This window comes from Eubalaena glacialis, chromosome 17 (assembly GCF_028564815.1).
Source record: "Eubalaena glacialis isolate mEubGla1 chromosome 17, mEubGla1.1.hap2.+ XY, whole genome shotgun sequence".
Lineage (NCBI taxonomy): Eukaryota > Metazoa > Chordata > Mammalia > Artiodactyla > Balaenidae > Eubalaena > Eubalaena glacialis.
Genome location: NC_083732.1, coordinates 18,459,940 through 18,480,533, shown reverse-complemented (window position 1 = coordinate 18,480,533; position 20,594 = coordinate 18,459,940). Strand labels below are relative to the sequence as shown.

The following is a 20,594-nucleotide window of genomic DNA, read 5'->3' as shown; positions in this document are numbered from 1 at the left end:
TACTTTGTCTTTTTCTCTCTCCCTACCTCCCTTCACCCCTGACAACCACTGTTTTTCTTATTGTCTCCATAGTTTTGCCTTTTCCAGGATCTCATGTAGTTGGAATCACAGATCTGTAACCTTTTAAAACTGGCTTCTTTCACATGGTGATAAGCATTTAAGGTTCCTCCATGTCTTTTCATGACTGATAACTCATTTCTTTTTAGCTCTGAGTAATATTTCATTGTCTGGGTGTATCACAGTTTATTCACCTACTGAGGGACATCTTGGTTGCTTCTAAGTTTTGGCAATTATGAATAAGGCTGTTAAAAACATCTGTGTGCAGATTTTTACGGGGACATAAGTTTTTAACTTCTTTGAATAGATGCCAGGAAACATGATTGCTGGTAAGAGTATGTTTACTTTTGTAAGAAACCACCAAACTACCTACCAGAGTGGCTGTACCATTGTGCATTCCTATCGACAGTGAGTTGGAGTTGCTTTAACTCCCGACCAGCATTTGGTGGTGATGTCAGTGTTTCAGATTTTGGCCATTCTAATAGGTGTGTAGTGATATCTGGTTGTTTTTATTTGCATTTCCCTGATGACATAGGATATGAAGCATCTCTTCATATGGTTATTTGCCATCTGTGTATCTTCTTTGGTGAGGTGTCTGTTAAGGTTTTTGGCTCATTTTTAAAATGGGTTGTTTGATATCTTATTTTTGAGTTTTAGGAGATCCTTGTAAAATATTTTGGATAACAGTCCTTTATTAAATGTATCTTTTGCAAATATTTTCTCCCAGGCTGTGACTTCTAATTCTCTTGATAATGTCTTTTGTAGAGCAGAAGTTTTTAATTTTAACGAAGTCCAGCTTATCAATTATTTTTTTCATGGATCTTGTCTTTGGTGTTATATCTGAAAAGTCATTACCATACCCAAGGTCATCTAGATTTTGTCCTATGTTATCTTCTAGGAGTTTTATAGTTTTGCATTTTACATATATTACTATGAGTTTTGTGAAGGATGTAAGGTCTATGTCTAGATTAATTTTTTTACATGTGGATGTCCAGTTATTCCAGCATTGTTTGTTGAAGAGACTGTCTTTGCTCCATTGTATTGCCTTTGCTCCTTTGTCAAAGATCAATTGACTGTATTTATGGGGGTCCATTTCTGGGCTCTCTCTTCTGTTCCACTGATCTGTTTGTCTATTCTTTCACCCGTACCACATTATCCATTATCTCGATTACTATAGCTTCGTAGTAAGTCTTGAAGTCGGGTAGCATCAATCCTCCAGATTTGTTCTTCACCTTCAATACAGGCTTGGCTATTACAGGATTTTTGCCTCTCCATATAAACTTTAGAATCAGTTTGTTGATATCCATAAAATAACTTGCTGGGATTTTGATTGGGATTGCATTGAATCTATACGTCAATTTAGGAGGAACTGACATCTTGACAATATTGAGTCTTTTTATCCATGAACATGGAATATCTCTTCATTTATTTAGTTTTTCTTGATTTTGTTCATCAGAGTTTTGTAGTTTTCTTCGTACAGATCTGTATATATTTTGTTAGATTTATACCTAAGTATCACATTTTTGGGAGGTGCTAATATAAATGGTATTGTGGGTTTTTTTGTTTTTTGTTTTTTAATTTATTTATGGCTGTGTTGGGTCTTCGTTTCTGTGCGAGGGCTTTCTCTATTTGTGGCAGGCAGGGGCCACTCTTCATCGCGGTGCATGGGCCTCTCACTATCGCGGCCTCTCTTGTTGTGGAGCACAGGCTCCAGACGTGCAGGCTCAGTAATTGTGGCTCACGGGCCCAGTTGCTCCGTGGCATGTGGGATCTTCCCAGACCAGGGCTCGAACCCGTGTCCCCCGCATTGGCAGGCAGATTCTCAACCACTGCACCACCAGGGAAGCCCCTGGTATTGTGTTTTTAATTTCAAATTACACTTGTTCATTGTTGATATATAAGATATTTACTATCCATATTTTTATTTTATTTATTTATTTTTTTGAATTTTATTTTATTTATTTTTTTATACAGCGGGTTCTTATTAGTTATCTATTTTATACATATTAGTATATGTCAATCCCAATCTCCCAATTCATCCCACCACCGCCCCTCCCCCACCCCTGACTTTCCCCCCTTGGTGTCCATATATTTGTTCTCTACATCTGTGTCTCTATTTCTGCCGTGCACACCGGTTCATCTGTTCCATTTTCTCTTAACAGTTTTTAAGTGTATAGTACAATAGTGTTAACTGTAAGCACAATGTTGTACAGCAGATCTCTAGAACTTTTTCATCTTGCATGACTGAAACTCTGTACTCATTGAATAGCAACTCTCCGTTTCCTCTCTATCATTCTGCTTCTGATTTCTATGAGTTTGACTACTTTATATACCTCATCTATGTGAAATCAAGTAGTTTTGTCGTTCTGTGACTGGCTTATATCACTTAACATCATCTCCTCAAGGTTCATTCGTGTTGTTGCATATGATGGGATTTCATTCTTTTTTATGACTGAATAATATTCTATGATGTGTATAAACCACACTGTCTTTATCCATTCAACCATTGATGGGCATTTAGATTATTTCCACTTCCTGACTGTTGTGAATAATGCTGCAGTGAACACTAGAGTGCAAATATCTCTTTGAGAACTTGTTTTCAGGTTCTTATGGATAAATACCCGCAAGTGGGATTGCTGTTTCATGTGGTAGCTCTTTTTGTAATTTTTTGAGGTAGCTCTATCCGTAGTGGCTACACCAGTTTATATTCCCACCAACAGTGCACAAGGGTTCCAGTTTCTCCATACCTTTGTCAACACTTATTTCCTTTTTGTTAAAATAATGGCCATCCTACCAGGTGTGAAGTCATACTTCATTGTGGTTTTGCATTTGCATTTCTCTAATCATCAGTGATGTTGGGCATCTTTTCATATCTGTTGACCATTTGTATGTCTTCTTTGAAGAAGTGTCTGTTCAAGTTCTTTCTTTGCACATTTTTAACCAGGTTATTAGTCTTCTTGCTATTAAATTGCAGGAGTTCCTTATATATTTTGGATATTAACTCATTATAAGATAGATGGTTTGCAGGTATTTTCTGTCATTCCATAGATTGCCTTTTCACACTGTTCATTGTTTCCTTTTCTGTGCAGAAGCATTTTAGTTTGACATCATCCCACTTGGTCTATTTTTGCATTTTTTGGCCTGTGCTTTTGGTATCACATCTAAGAAATCATTGCCTAGACAAATGTTATAAAACTTTTCCCCTATGTTTTCTTCTAGGAGTATTATAGTTTTGGGTCTTATGTTTAAGTCTTTAATCCATTTTGAGTTGATTTTTGTGTATGGTGTAAAATAAGGATCCAATTCCATCCTTTTGCATGTGGACATCCAGTTTCCCCATTTGTTAAAGAAACTGTTCTTTCCTCATTAGGTAGTCTTGGCACCATTGTTGAAGATCAGTTGACCATATATGTGTATTATTTCTAGGCTCTCTAATCTGTTCCATTGGTCTGTGTGTCTGTATTTATGCCAGTATTCTAGTGTTTTGATTACTGTAGCTTTCTAATATATTTTGAAATCAGTAAGTGTGATGCCTCCAGCTTTTTTCTTCTTTCTCAAGATTGATTTGGCTATTCAAGGTCTTTTGTAGTTCCATATGAAATTTAGGATTTTAAAAAATTTCTGTAAAAAAATGCCACTGAGATTTAGATAGGAATGGCATTGAATCGATAGATTGTTTTGGTAGTATGAACATTTTAATAATATTACATTTCACAATCCATGAACACAGGATCTCTTTTCATTTATTTGTGTGTTCTTTCATTTCTTTCAGCAGTATTTTGTAATTTTCAGTGTATAAGTTTTTACCTTCTTGGTTAAGAAAATTCCTAAATATTTTATTCTTTTTGATGCTATTGTAAATGTAATTGTTTTTGTAATTTCCTTTTCAGATTGTTTATTGTTAGTGTATAGAAAAACAACTGATTTTTGTCTGTTGACTATGTATTGCTACTTTGCTGAATTCATTGATTAGTTCTAGCAGGTTTTTTTTGTGTGGAATCTTTCATGTTTTCTATATATAAGATTATATAATCTGCAAATAGAGATAATTTTCTTCTTCTTTTCCAGTTTGCATGCTTTTTATTTCTTTTTCTTGCCTAATTCCTCTGGTTAGAAATTCCAGTATTTGTTGAATAGAAGTGTCAGAAATAGGGATTCTTGCCTTGTTCCTGATTTTAGAGGAAAAGCTGGACTATTTTTTTTAATGTATTCACTCTGACCCCAAATTTTTATTTTTCAGAATTTGTCCTTCATAAATATTGTTTCCTTAATTTCTGCTACGCACTATTTTTATGAAGTTTATTTCTCTTGCAGAATGAAGCCTCTGGTTGTCAAGTCTCAGAGGGAGCATCTTTAGCATGCTCATGGTCACATGGAATGGCAGATTTAGTAGAGCTCTCTTTTGTTCTCTTTCTGATCTGTTAAGCTTTTTGCCTCTATTATGATATAACACTCAGCTGTTAGGCTCCACTAATTGCGGCATATAGCCCTATTGTTTTCTTAGAACATAAATTGCTCTCATTCTGATACAATTAAATTTGGTCCCTTTTCAGGATAGTTTTTGAGGCCAGTATTTCAGATTTGTTCTGTCCCTAGGGGCATTCTTCTTAGCTGTCTCTTTCCCTGGTTCTTTCTGGGAAATTAGCTGGTTTACGTTGGAACTTGCTGCTGCTTTCATGAAGCTACTGGACTCCTGTGAATTGCTTAGCACCCAAATCTCCAGTGTTTTCAAGAGTGCCCTTAGGCTTGAACTTCCCTACATTCCATTTAAAATAAAGTCACTTCCTTTGGTAAAGCTTCAGAGCTCTGTTCTTACGGACTACCTCACCCCTGGGCAGAATTCTGAGTCACTGTTCTGGAGTGGGAATGGGGACAGTGGCCCAATTCTCTGAGAGTGACACCCCTGCTTTGTGAGCAGGGTGTTGGTCAGGGGAGGTAATCTCTGGTGTTCTTGGTTTGCCTTTTCTGACATGAACTTCCATCCTATGAGCAAGCTGAGGAGAGAGCAGTCAGTTCTCAAGTGTTCTCAGCCTGCTGTGCCTGTGTGGAGCTTTCACTGTATGAGTGGTGGCTGGGTGGAAGAAGGGATTGCCTGACTTTTTGTCTGTATACATGAGGAATTTAACTTTTGAAGCTTGGAGCTGGGGGAAGTGAGAAATTCTGGTGGCCTGCCGTTCTGGTGAGATACCATATTACTTATAGGCGGTTGAGGAGAAAAAGCCCCATCTTTGTAGCTGCATGTGGTGGACGGAATGGGTCATGGCTCAAGTGCCAAAGACTTTTATTCTTACTGAGATTTGTTAGATTTTCCTGAATAAATGTGCGATGACTTCTGATGCAAAACCTGGAGCTAGGCTAGGTGTCACAGGTTGAGGGCATAGTCCTCTACAAGACTGCTTCACTTCAGACACCAGCCACTATTGGGAGGATTTCCAAAGCCACCCTCACTTCTGACCAACTGGCTATAAATTCAAGGCTTCCCACTACCCTTTAGATTTGATAATTCACTAGAATGACTCACAGAACTTAGGAAAGTCTTATACTTATGATTACAGTATTGTTATAGCAAAAATGATTCAAATCAGAACCAGCTAAAAGAAAGAGACACATAGGGTAAGATCTGGAGGGTCCCAAACACAAAGCTTCTGGTATACTTTTTTTGATGTCCTTTTCCCATGGAGTCAGGAATGTGTCACTCCCTACTCAGTGATGTGTAATATGCACAGAGTATTGCCTGCTAGGCACTCAGTTTCCAGAGTTGTGCAATTTTTGTGGGCATTTATTTCACAGGCATAACTGATTGAGTCATTGGCCATGACGTTGATAACAATCTCCAACCCGCCTCCCCTCCTCAGAGGTTGGGCTGCTACCATGGGACTCAAAGCTCCAACCCTTTAATCACATAGTTGGTCTTTCTGACATAACCATCCCCCATTCTGAGTCATCTTGTTGGCATAAACTCTGACGTGGTCCAAGGGGTGCACCATGAATAACAAAGACACTCCTGTCACTCATGAAATTCTAAGGATTTAGAGGCTGTCTCGCAGGAAGTGGGGACAAAGTCCAGCCAAATTCTCTATTACATGGGAGAATGTTTTATTTGTTATATGCCCTTACATTCAATTTCCAGGAACTTAAAAATATTTTAAAATGAATATTCTCTAGTTTTGGTTGTTTGTTGGGGTGGGTCCATAGATCTCCACATGTCATCATTTGGAAATAGAATGTCCTGCTTTCTTTTGATTAATAGTTATAAGATATGTCTTTTTTCTTCATCCTTTTACTCTCAGCTTGCCTATATAATTATATTTGAAGTGAATTTCTTTTAGGCAGCATGTAGTTGGGTCATATTTTTAATCTACTCTGCCAATCTCCTTTTAATTGGTATATTTAGATCATTTATATTTAATGTAATTATTGATATGTTAAGACTTAAGTCTGACATCTTATTTACTTATTCTTTTTTTTTTAAAGTAGGTTTTTTAAAAAAATTATTTATTTATTTATTTTTGGCTGCATTGGGTCTTCGTTGCTGCGTGCGGGCTTTCTCTAGTTGTGGCAGGCAGGGGCTACGCTTCGGTGTGGTGCGCAGGCTTCTCATTGCAGTGGCTTCTCTTTTTGTGGAGCATGGGCTCTAGGCACGTGGGCTTCAGTAGTTTTGGCACATGGGCTCAGTAGTTTTGGCTCATGGGCCCTAGAGCGCAGGCTCAGTAGTTGTGGCGCACGGGCTTAGTTGCTCCGCGGCATGTGGGATCTTCCCGGACCAGGGCTCGAACCTGTGTCTCTTGCATTGGCAAGGCAGATTCTTAACCACTGCACCACCAGGGAAGTCCCTATTTACTTATTCTATTCTTTTGTTTTCTTTTCTTTTTCTTACTCCCTGTGGGTTACTTGATCACTTTTTAGAATTCTAGTTCAGTTTCCACACTCTGATTCCTTTGGTGCCCAAGGTGGGGGACTCCTTGTTACTGCTGGATGGAGTAGGAATTCTGGTCCCTACATGGTGTTCACTGGAACCACAGTGGGGATAACCTTGTTACCACTAGGTGATGATCAAAGTCCTGACTCTCCACTCTTCCTCTTCTGACACCACTCGTTACTGCCAGATTGGGGTAGAAGTCTAGGCTCCCTGTGTGGTCTTCACTGAGACCATGGGGTGGGATCATAATCCCTGCTTCATAGGGTCATTGTGAGGATTACTGAGCTAATGTATGCAAAGCCTGCTATCTAGTAAGGACTGCATGAGTTTTACCTATAATTATGACTGTTTTGTGAGCTCTCTGTAACAGAGGCTCAGGATGCTAGCAGAAGGATACTGTTGGGGCTGCTGTGTTAGGCATTTCAGTATGTGTTTCTTCCTGCTGAGGGATTGGTCATTTGTGTCATGTGGCAGTTTACATAATCTGTTTTTTAGTCTTTTTTACAGTCTTAGGGAAATAGTCACTAATGGATTTTTTCCTGTGAAGAAAGACAACTAATGAGGATGATCTTTATTTTACCAGCAATGTTTTTGTCCCATTTGAATAAACTTAATAATTGAACACGACTCATTGTCTTCACAAGCTGCTCTCACACTTCATTATCACCGCAGAAGTTTTGTCCTGCTCAGTAGAAATATTCACAGTTCTATCTTTATGGAAAATGTTGAGCTTTGAACACATTTCTGCTACATAAGCCAACTAAGTGAGACCTTCTTTACTATTAAGATGAATGGTGAGTTTATTCACCATACTCAGGGTCCTGTCCTTTGTAATTATATACTTTTTATTTTTCTCTTTTAAAGAAAAAATAACAATTCAACCGTGGGTTTGAAAACTCTGACTGGCCCCTTTCTTTGGCTAAGCTAGTGTACATTTGTGTAATAGAACCAGCTTTCCAAAGGCATTGCCCAGTTCATTTCAAATTGGTTTCTTAAAAAATGAAAAGATGAATATTCATAAAAACTCTTTTGTTGCTGTTATTGTTGTTTCTGTTTTATTAAAGAAAATTTATCATTTACCATTTTGTTCCCTCCCCCCAGATTGCACAGCTGCTACAGTCAAGGCACAGTCTCTTTTAGGTGTGCTGGCTGCTGCATCATGCTGTCCTGTCAGGCCTCTGCCCTGGGGTTCCACCTTTGTGGATCAGGAATGGACTAAGCACTTTTCCTTCTTGGTACTGTGCTCACCACAAGACTTGCATATCTTCCAAAAAGTTCTTTGTCAGTAGTTTTGTTCATAAGCGTTCACCAAAATAATAACTTTTCACATACATCATGTTAAATGTAGCAAAAAAAAAAAAAAGACCAATAAAATACATGAATTAACAAAATCAGTGCTTTCATCCAACTCAAGGGCAAGAACCAGGTTAATTTTCACCACTGATTTAGGTTATGCTTTTTGAGTACATTAAAATACATCATTTTGTTCATTCATTCAATAATGACTCTTTTTTTAAATGTAGCTGTTTCTTTTAATCCAGATAGGTTTAGTCTCATCTATACCATAAGATGTGACCAGATTTTCGCTAGTTGAGACTTCACCTTCCAAGGTGATTCTGAAACTGACCTTAAAAAAGGAACTTCTAACAAATTATTTACCTGTTTGTTTTACTTTTTCATTTATTGCTTTTATCCAGCATTTCCTTTCTTAGTTTAATTTTCAGAAGAGTTTCCCTCAAATTTTGCATTATTAATTTTTGTCTCCATTTAAATAGTTGCTTAAAAATCAGGCAGGGCTAGGGACCCAAGGCCCTCCACTGGAAGACTAGCTAGATAACGAGCTGTGTGGGAAGAGAGAAGTGGGGTCCCACCAAAATATCCCCGTTTCATTCATCTCAACAGCAGGGCCATGGGAAGGAGGGATTTCTAAGTTCCAAACAGCCTAGCAGCTTAAAGATCATGCAGAGGATGGATTGTCTATCCCTCCACTCCAGGAGGATGGCCATGGTGGTCCAGTAGGTTCTTTCTTGGGTCGCATGTAGTCTCACCTAATAAATGACCTCAAGCTTCCCTGGCAAAGAACAGAATCCCAGCCATGGGGCCCACACCCCCATCAGGTTCTCCCTTACTCTCACGGAACCAGAGGTCAAGCAGCCAGAGCCTGGGGAGCCAGGGCTGCACATTAGGCACATTAGTGGTCAAAGCTGGAGCCCTCAAGGTCCTCCCCACCTTGAGGTCTCAGCACTGCTTTGTTCTAGAACCTCTGTTTTGGGAGATGCCCAGAGCAGCATAACAATGCTTTCATGTAGTTGGGTTTTTTAAACTTTTTAAAGTTGTAAAAATGGTACAGAGAGGTTGTGTGTACCCATCGCTCAGCTTCTCCCAGTGGTGACATCTTACGTAATTATAGTACATTATCGAAACGAGGAAATTGACACAGGTATGATACAATGAACTAGACTACAGACCTTACCTGGATTTTGTGAGTTTTCATATAAATGCCTTTTTAAAATCACTATCAAACTGATAAATCTTGCTGTTTTTGCTCATTCTTTTCTCAAATTTCCTGTTTTGAACCAGCAGTTTATTTTCCAGGTTTTAGGGATTTTTCAATTATAATTTTTTGAAACTTTAAAGATAAGGTTTTTTAAACAGATTAGAATGATGAGATTTTGCCACCATCAGGACACACAAGGGAAATTCAGTGAGTAGCAAATGCTAGGAGAGGTGGACTTTACTTTTACAACAGGAAAACCAGTCACATAATGTATTTATACCTGGCTGCCACTGGAAACTTTGGACAAGAGAAGATTAAAATAAAACTCATTAAGAATCTATTTTGCCAGTAGCAACCAAGTAACTTTTGAGATATCCAGTTCTAAATTGGCAGGCACACACCCTCAAAAACTGGGGTGTGTTTTAAGATAATTGATGCCAGTCAGGAAGCAGGACTCTGTCTTCTGAGGTAGTACTAAACAAAATGTCTGATCAGAGAAGGAATAAAATTCTGAGACATCAGCTTTCAAAACACATACAAATAATTGATTTTCTTCTTAGAATGTGGTGAGTCATCCTTGATGGTGTCTACATAGGAGCAGAGTCTACCCACACGTGTTAAATCTCAGTCCGAAGAACCCACCACCGTTTCTGCTCTTTCTTTCATTTACTAAAGTATTTTACCTCTGTGTGAATTACAACTTTTTGTTACGAAAAACTCACTGTGACAGAAGTAGACCTGAGTACTGTTGGGTATTTGAGTATTTATAAACAGAACATTTAGTCCAACAGTATTGTGGCAAGAATTCAAGGTAGTTTATGGAAACAAGCAGTAAGATTTCTCTCTCAGAGCTTTGGTATAAAAAGTGACAAGTTCATTTTATTAAGCAATAGCTATGTGTTCATTCCACAGACTTGCAGAGAAATCCCTCTTTATAGACTAATATTAACCACTTGTACCAGTGAAGTGACATTATCTTTCTTGCTCCGTTGACTTGCCCTGTTGTTCTGATACCCCTGATACCACTTACTACTCATTTATGTTCTTCAGCCTCTGGGAGAGTTATGATGTTAGTGAACATCAAAAGGCCAGGTTCTGCTGAGTTTGTGTATCTATACATATGATGAGACCTTTTAAGAGATCTCAATTCAAAATGTCCTCTTCAGCTCTTCCAGTAAGAACTGGAGCTCCAGGAAAATGCTGCAGGAGGCTTTGCGTGCTGGAGGGTTTACACACCTATTTGAGAGAAGCGTAAACCTAATGGCGAAAACAAGTAAAAAGGAAGGGCACCATGGCCTGGCATTCCTTATGTGTAAGATGTCGCAGTCCCTGGCAAGTTGGGGCTTTTAAAATCCTGTATGAACATTGTATAATCTAGGGGAGATTTTGGTGAGGCAATCTCTGGAACATCTAAGAGCAACCATGATGACATTGGTCAACCGTGGAACCGATCTGGGTCAACCTCGGGCTTGGAGTTTACTTCCTGGATTAAACCTAGGTGTTTGGAACTGGCTGGACATTGCATTTTGTGCTCTTCTGGTTCTTTCAGGGGGCCATTCAAGGTAATGTTTAAGTATCCAAGCTCTAGTGGCAGACTACCTGGAGTTAAAGTCTAGCGTTGCTAATCATTATCCATACGACCTTGGCTGTGTTTTGTGACTTCTCTGTGCTTCAGTTTTTTCATCTATAATATAGAGAAATAAAAATCCATTTCATATGGTTGTTGTGGGGTTTAAATGAGATAATGCGTGTAAAGAGCTAGAGTAGTGCCAGTGTTGTACCTGCGGTGTAGCCACGTACAGTGGTTTCAGATCGACAGTATTAAGATGGGAGTATTAAAGGCAAAATCAGGAACAGAAGATAGATGATGGGAGAATGGGTTCAGGACATCTTCAGATAGAGGGTAAATATAACAGATATAACAAGCCTGAGCAAGGGGATACCTTCCAAGGCCATGAGCAAAACTGAGGTCAAAGCCAACAGGAAAAAAGGCTTGGGCCTGAGGTGGTCACATGAGAGAAAGTTTATCTGTGCAGTAATCAAATAACTGTAAATTAATAGAACAATGAATGTTGTAGAGTGGCAGTAATTATTTAGAATAACTAAAACCTGTTTCGACAGACGTGTAGGAAAACAGGTTTAGTCACCCATTGCTAATAGAAGTATAAATGGATATAGTTTTTCAGGAGACAGTTGAAAGTCCTTAAATATGTATATCTGAACTTACCCTTTGAATCTGCTTTTCGGTCTTTACCCTACTGAAAAGTGACTTAAATTTACAACAGGAAGAACCTAAATGAATTGTGACTGATCCAAACACTGTTACTAATATTCATGTTGAAAATCATCTGGTAGTTGACCGCATAAATCCACATGTGCCTTTACACTCTTTCAATGGCTGTTCCATCACTTGAGCTCTGCAGAAAGGAATCTTCTTTATTCATGAAGAAAAGTCGATTCAGGCTTTACTGTAGAATAAGGGAGCCTGTACTCTGCATGAGTTCTTACACTGTGATGTAATGCCTCTCTTGAGTGTTGGGAGAGCATTTTCTTTGCTTTATAATATTGCTGTTGGCAAGCCCATTACTTCTGTATAATAGCAGTGCTGAAATAATGCTGTTAGTTTCCTGATTTCTTAAATTGAGTGTAGAATTTAGAGTCATACATTAAGTTATTCTTTAAGTAAGAATTACATATGGTGTTTGTGCAGCTAGTGAAAAAATAAAAAAATTAATAACATGACATAGCACTTAATCAAATTGGCAAATATTTTTACTTTGTTGAGATAAAATTGAAGTGTAATAAACTGCACATATGTGTACAGTTTGATCAGTGTTGACCTATGACTGTTTTTGCTACACTTCTGATACCGAATGTATAGGCATTTTTTTCCCCATACCAACCCATTCTCCAATTTTCCAGGCACTAACAGGGTGTCCTACAGTTCAGTTCTGACACTCCCTGGAATTAGCACAGACCCCGCAGATTAAGGGCTCCGCCACACAAGATGCCCCACTTCTGCCAGTCACAAGTGCCATGTTGCCACCTGTACTCCTGACCAACCGGCTATAAATTCAGGGGGTTCCCACGACTCCCTTCTCAAGTTCGATAATTTGCTAGAAGAGCTCACAGAACTTGGGAAGATACTATCACTGGTTTATTATAAAGGAATTTAAAACGAAAAGCCAGATGAAGAGGTACACAGGATGAGGTTCAAAAAGCTCTAGGGGCTTCCCTGGTGGCGCAGTGGTTGAGAATCTGCCTGCCAATGCAGGGGACACGGGTTCGAGCCCTGGTCCGGGAAGATCCCACATGCCGCGGAGCAACTAAGCCCGTGCACCACAATTACTGAGCCTGCGCGTCTGGAGCCTGTGCTCCGCAACAAGAGAGGCTGCGATAGTGAGAGGCCCGCGCACCGCAATGAAGAGTGGCCCCCACTTGCCGCAACTAGAGAAAGCCCTCGCACGGAAACGAAGACCCAGCACAGCCAAAAATAAATAAATAAATAAAATTAAAAAAAAAAAAAGCTCTAGCGCACAGAAACTTCTGTCCCCATGGAGTTGGGGAGCCCGATCCTCCCGGCATGTGGATGTGTTCAAAACTCAGAAGGTTCCCAAACCTCCGCATTTAGGGGTTTTGTGGTGGTTCCATTATGTAGGCATGACTGATTAAACTGCTGACCACTGATGACTGAACTCAAATCTCCAGTTCCTCTCACCTCCCCAGATGTCAGGTGGTGGGGCTAAAAGTACCTTTTTTTCCTATTTTGGTATTAGATATTATTAAAAAAATCTTTGCCACTTACCGACGCTAACAGAGAACAGTGGCAAGGATTTTTAAATAATAATGTCCAATACCAAAATAGGCAAGAGAAACTTGCATATATTAGTATGGAAGCGTGAAACTGGCACAGCTGTTGGAGTTGTACCAACTTGGAGCAGTTTGTTAGTGTCAGAAAAACTAAAATGCGTATCCTTCGCACTAGCAATTCTGCTTCTAAGTGAAGGAAATCAATCTTCATGTGAATAAGGATGTAATTGCAAAAAATGTGTTTCACTATATTGTTTTAATTGCATGAAAAGGAGATAAATTAGATGTCCAACAATGCAGAATTGTTTGAGGAAACAATTCATATAATGAAAATTTAAGCCTTAAAATTATTAATGAAAGTATATTGTTTTGTAAACAACAAAAGGATCATGTGGTATTTTTATGTTTTAACTTATTTTTTCAAGTTAACAAAAAAGTATATAGGAAACAAGACTAAAAGTATATTTTTAAAGCCAAATGTAAAAGTAGTTTCCTCTGGCTAGTGAGATTCATCTGTATTTTTTCCAATGCATATGTTTTCTTTTTAAATTTTTTTGTTGAAATTTTTCCTGGATATAGAGCTAACAAACACAAAGGCATAAAGTAAATCCATAAAATAGGATTGATATGTTATTTTAAGCTATATAAATTACTTATTTCTTTATTTTTTTGGCTGCGCCATGCGACATGCGGGATCTTAGTTCCCTGACCAGGGTTCGAACCCAAGCCCCTGCGGTAGAAGCGCCGAGCCCTAAGCACTGGACCGCCGGGGAAGTCCCGTATATAAATTATTATATTTTTTAAAATTTATTTTGGCTGTGTTGGGTCTTCGTTTCTGTGCGAGGGCTTTCTCTAGTTGCGGCAAGCGGGGGCCACTCTTCATCGCGGTGCGCGGGCCTCTCACTATCGCGGCCTCTCTTGTTGCGGAGCACAGGCTCCAGACGTGCAGGCTCAGTAATTGTGGCTCACGGGCCTAGTTGCTCCACGGCATGTGGGATCTTCCCAGACCAGGGCTCGAACCCGTGTCCCCTGCATTGGCAGGCAGATTCTCAACCACTGCGCCACCAGGGAAGCCCTATAAATTATTTTTAAAAGCAACTCCTTTATGTCTAATGCCGTCAGGATGAGGTCTCCTGGAGCTCGGCCCCTTCCTGCCTCCTCCTTCCCCTGCTGCAGTTCGCACCTCCCGCTTCTTGCTTTCCTGGGCTTACTCTGCTCGGCCCTGCATTTGCTCACGCTGCCATCTGCCTTCAGTCCTCTTCCTCCTTGGCCCGGTTCTCCTCATGCATTGAGATGTGCTGTCCGTACCATCTCCAGGAAGCCTCTCCTGAGCTCCTAGTGCTTCTCCTTTCCCACTCGTACTGCTCCCTAACTCACCTCTACAGAGGCACTTACCACATTATGTTATTTATCCCTTGCATTTTCCTCTCCTGAGAGACTGAGGGTGACTTGAGGTCAGGACAGTATTGGTTAGCTCAGTGCCTGGAACCGAGTAGTCAGAGCTTAACTGGTGTCCGTGTGTGTGTGTGTGTGTGTGTACAATAGAAATAAAGATATTATGGGATCAAACAGGCCAGAGTATTGGAAGAAGTGTGAATATATTTGCATGATGGGAGCATGGGTTCTGCATGAATATTTTAGTAGGATGGAGAGGTGAGGAGGAGCCAGGGCACTGAGGGCTTCATACGTCATCCTAAGAAGTTTAGACTTTATAGTGTAAGTGGTGGGGAGCCAGTGAAGACTTTAAAGTAAGAGAACGGCTAGTCTTAGCATTTCCCAGTGTTAGATATTATTAATATTATGTGAAAAGCCTGGATATAAAATAAATTTGGGAAATCCTGGGTTAAACGAAGTTGAATAGATTTCTGTTCTTCTGGACTTCTCACTCTTTACTGTGCTAATGTGCATTTTTAATCCTCCAAAAGGGATGTTTGTGTGTGATATAATTTTCATTGTTTCCCTGATTTATTTATCATGGAACCCTTATATTGGGGGACTGTGTTATAGAACACATTTTGGGAAATGGACACTGGGGAGACTAGCAGCGCTGAAGCTTTCAGTGATTGTTAAAGTAACCCTGGCCAGAAACACTGAGGGCTTGAATCAGGAGGTTAGTGGTGGAAAAGGGAGAGGCAGGACCAAGGGAATTAAGTTGCGTCTCTCAGAGCACGTTCTCCAAAGGTGGTGATTTATCAGTAATTTCAAAAGATAATATCATGATTTGAGAGTCATTAATATCTGATCCAAAGATATTAGAACAAGCAGTGTGAAATGTGGTTTGAAACCTCTCTGAGACAAATGGTAGTCAAAGGAAAGTGCTGCTTTTATATGTTTACAACCCTGCCAACTGATGACACAGCCCCAGGCTCACTCCTCTTGATATTAGAACCTGTGTGTGGCCTGGCTTGAGCTAATGCACTTGGTGATGATGGGGCAAATTCTAGACTGCACACGGTAGTTACTTGTTTGTGGGTGACTCAAAGATGGTTGCCAGGAGTCTGGGTTGGGCAGCTGAGCAGATGGGTGGTGGTATCATGATGAGATAAGCCACATAGGAGACGGTTTGGGGGAGAAGATGCTCTGTCGCTTTTTGACGTGGTCATGAGATAGAGTTGACGGTGGGACATAGGAGAACACCAGTAGGCCATTGGATATATGAGTTTGTTCCTCAGATGGTTTGGACTGACCCAGCCTTCATTTTTACCCCCTGTGTCTCAATTGCTGCATATGTTAGGGATTTTGCAGCAAAATCCATGTTAGGGATCTCTTTTATGGGATCATAAAAGATTAAGTTGCAGGGTGAAGACCCTGCACATTCCTAATCCCGTGTTGCACTTCCACATATCAGTTACACGTGTTCCTCCACAGCTTCCCTACCATGTACACTTTCCCCTGAAGTCACTTTTGTGGCTTGTTTGTACTAATGGTTTTAGGAATATTGAAACATACATTATTCACCTCCAAATAGGAGACTGCCGTTGCCTCTGCAAGCGTGGGGAAGACGCTTGATTAACAGCGTTTCTCACTGCTCAGTCACTGTGTCAAGTGAAATCCTTGAGTTAATAATGCTATAACATGTTTCTGTTCCACTTATTTTATGTGTAATAACAATGTTCCTTTATTTTACTTGTAGCTCCAAAAGGAATTCTTCATTTGTCTCCTGATGTTTATCAAGAGATGGAAGCCAGCCGCCACAAAGTAATCTCTGGCACTACTCTAGGCTATTTGTCACCCAAAGATATGAACCAACCCTCAAGCTCTTTCTTCAGTATATCTCCCACATCGAGTAGTTCAGCTACAATTGCCAGGGAACTCCTTATGAATGGAACATCTCCTACAGCTGAAGCCATAGGTTTAAAAGGAAGTTCTCCTACTCCCCCTTGTTCTCCAGTACAACCTTCAAAACAGCTGGAATATTTAGCAAGGATTCAAGGCTTTCAGGTATGAATTAAAAGCAAAAACAAAAACAAGAAAACAAAACAATTCATTAGTCCCAAATCCTTCATCTCTATCCATCAGAAAGCTCATTCTTGCCTGCTAGTGTGACTTCTATGCCACTTACATTGTAAATTGTTAGGAACACAGAGGACAGAAAAACGAGTCATGTGCACATGCCTCACTTTAAAGATTTTTCATTCTCTCCAGTAATTCTTTTGCTGCCTGGCTCTCCTCCATATTCCTTCTTCTTCTGTTTTTGTTTTTGTTTTTGTTTTTTTTTAAACACTTTTCATTCTCTGTTCTGTGTTCTGCTTGGGTGCATCTATTCCCTCACTCTCCTCCCCAAACAAAAATTCTGCCTTCATACATTTGGTATTAGTATTTAGCACTAAGTCCTCCCTCATTTTACAGTAGGGTTTTTTCTAATGATGATTTTACTTTCGTAGAAGTTTTGAATTTGGCATTCTACTGCTAGTAATGATTCAGGTATACCACTAAGGTACAACATCCTAGAAGTCTATTATCTTAGGAGTTAATTAAACATGGTATTAGAACAGTAATAAATGCTTTCTAGTTGTCTGAGGCATAAAAACATGTATCGTTTTACTAGATCGTGTTTTGAACCATCTAGGGTAGCACCTACCTTAGACGGTACCAACACGTCTATCTCACCAGGCCGTCTAAATCTAGCTTATAGTCCGCTTGTTGTGTATATGAATTTGGGGCTGGAAACCCTTTTCCCCCCGTTTAGTCAGTGTTCCCTTTTGGAAAAAAAACCAACAATCCTTTATGAGTAGAACTTTTTAAAGAATTGTTAACTCTAGGAAGAGGAAATACCTGTGTTCTGACTTCTTAGTTGCCTTGAAAATCCTGTACTGAACTGTAATCGCTCACTTGACTGGATGAACAGCAGCGTGCTTGTGTGTAGAAAGAGCGGACTGCTCCCTCAGATTTCATTATTTTCACCCCCCTTTCCATCTTAGTCTTACTCCTGAAGACCAAAAACTGTAATTTCCTTTAGAAATGCTCTAGAAGATCTGTATTGTGTAGAATGATCATGTATTTATAAAAATTTTACAAATTTAGATATAAGAGAGAAGATCATGTGTTTTAGGGGGTATTTTGCATGTTTTTTTGTTTCTCATCACAGAAACCTGATTCTTTCAAATCTATTGCCAGGTAGTCGTGAGTGTTTTTACTTAGACTATTAATACGAAATCTAAAAAGCTGTTACCAGTTTTTGGCTCTGTCATCTGAAATTTTAAACATTAAAATTTTAGAACTTGTTTTCGTTGTTTACCTTAAGAATAACAATAAATCACTGTTTAAAATAAAAGGACCTTGGTTCACACAGTTAAAGTACTGGGGGAAAAAAAACTAAGCAATTTTTAGTTCTATCTATAATCTGCATAGGGTGAACTAGAAATAAACTGTGATGAAAAGGAATTCACTGTTTATTTACAAATCTAGTCATTTAGAAATGTCTGAAAGTAACACTGCATTTGCATTTTTATAGAAACAAAGCACAAATTGCATTCAAGCTCTGAATTGATATTTTGGTTGGAGATGTTCCTCTGGTAGATGTAATTTTGCTGCCAGTAGAAATACTTAAATTTTTAAATTTGCATTTATTTGTTAATTCTTAGCAATGACAGCAACTATAATTTTAAAATACCTTTACTTTAGTCAAAATGTAGAATCTGTTTCTCCTATATTTGGGCTGACTACTCAGACCTTTTTTTTTTTTTTTTTTTAAAGCTTATGCTGAGATAATACACTCTTATCTATGGACACGTTAAACATTTCCAAATTTGTGTACGGTGATTTTTACATACTAATGAAGATAAACAGATGGTTTTAAAACGTTACTGTGCTGCTTTGGTCAAATGAGCTTGGTGTTGCTATGAAATATTGTTTTGCTGACGGGCTGCAGCCTGCAGTGTGTGGTGAACAGACTGTGGGAAATGACTTCCCTGCCCGTCAGGTGCCCGGCACGTCCTCATAATGTCACAGTAGAAGAGTCTTTGTGGTTAAGAGTTTTAAAGCCTCTTTCTTTATAGGTAACTTTCTCAGGTATATTTACCTGGTAGAAAAACATGTAGATTGTTTCTATTTCTTAAATGTTTTAATTGGACTGTAGTTTAGAAATTATAGGGCCAGCTTGTTATGGATGACATGCTGTTATGTTATTTTCATTTCTGGAATTTAAAAACAATAAATTCTTCTTCTGTGTTTCTAGGTTAGTACTTTTAAAATTTTGTTACTGTACACTGAATAGATATTATTGCTTATTGAATATTGTATATAAACCCCTCTCTGGCCTTCCGTGCCCACTGACATTTGATTTAAGCCTACCAGAGCCATTGTATGTGACAGCTATATTGTATTACAAAGTAAAAAAATATATTAGTGTACTGAAAACTACGTTGTTTTAACTTTTAAATTTTTTTCATTAATTGAAATTTGTAAGTTAGAAAAAGCTTATTTGCTCACCAGAATGTAGGTGTTAAACTCATATCCTTTTGCTTAAATCTACAAAATAATTTATTATACAATTAAAGTTATTATTAATAAAGCTGACTTCATAGGTCAGAATATGACTGAACACGTGCACATTCTCAGTAATTCTTTTATCCTTTCTTGGGCTCACCTAAAGTTTTTAATCACATTTTAGATGCAAGCCTTTGGATCTCTGTCATAAATGAATATTTATTTTTTGAATTTTTATTGAGTACATTTTTATTATCTTCTTTTAAAACCTGAATGTTCTTATTGATTTATTATTTTTTAGAAGAAGAAAGTTTTATATCAGTAGTTCTGTGAACCTCAGACTTTGTCCAGCCCAGTTAGTATGCTTCTATAACTTCTATGCATTTCATAAAAATTCATTTAAAAGGTAGTTATACCGTAGTGTTCCGGGTTCCTTGGTGTGTACCTTGATACCCTTTAATTACAATGCCAAAATATGTCAAAATCATTCAGCTTTTTAAAGAAAATTGTTATAGAGACATTTTTGAAATGCTCTGCTTTTGAGCTGAAGCAGAGGACTGTTTTGTTGTGTTATAATTTACATTATTCTAAGTTTTTCCATCTTTAATATGCTTTTCCATACAATTATATTAGAAATCTCTCTGTATAATTAACTATAAGCAGTTTCATTGTTTAAATGAGTCATTAGAAAATGATTAGATTGGAAATTAAAATGAATTATTTTAGTAAATTATCCTTGATAGATGGATTTAATTTTAATCTTTTAGTCTGTACCCTTCCTTGTGATTATCATCCACTGAACAGTGTTGTTTTTAAAACCTTCAGAGTAAAATGTGATAAACTAGATTTGTTTTTCTCACATAAAGAATGTAAAGAAGCACTTAGTTGGTGTCTTAGTTAAACCATAATTAGTTTATTTTATAAAAATCAAGGAGTGTTTTATAGGGGAGCTTTTCATTATTGTGAGTTTATGATGCTGGTGCCATTTTTAGCAAGATGAGAATGTCAGTAGAAGGCTTAGAAATATCTATTTAATTAAAAACTTTCTTTTCAAATACAATTCAAACATAATACATTTCAACTATAATAATATATCTCCTTTTTTGAAGTTTAGTATGATTATAGCAGACTTCTTTTATGGTTATGAGCTTCTTTTAAATATTTATTTTTGACATGTATGACACATAGCATATTTTAACAATACGACCTTAGTACAGATTACACTGAGCTGGGGGACATGGGGAGTGTCCCAATTTGAGAATCAACCTTTTTCCTTTCTCTTTTTTCTTATTTTCCCTCTACCTCACTTTTTGTAATCCATATATTTATAATCAAAGTGGCTATTTGCAGCTTGTTTTTTTGAAGAGTAAGGGATCCATTTTT

The 20,594-nt window shown here is 38.3% G+C and overlaps 1 protein-coding gene across 8 annotated transcripts in view; it reads left to right on the top strand.

The window, feature by feature from the left end:
• The window catches only part of STAU2 (staufen double-stranded RNA binding protein 2), a 308,834-nt gene that overhangs the window by 161,368 nt on the left and 126,872 nt on the right, over nucleotides 1–20,594 (top strand). For all 8 annotated transcript variants that reach the window (XM_061172221.1, XM_061172220.1, XM_061172223.1 and 5 more), the window contains one exon: nucleotides 16,417–16,724. In XM_061172221.1, the coding sequence (XP_061028204.1) occupies nucleotides 16,417–16,724 (308 nt within the window). The remainder of the gene's footprint in view (nucleotides 1–16,416; nucleotides 16,725–20,594) is intronic.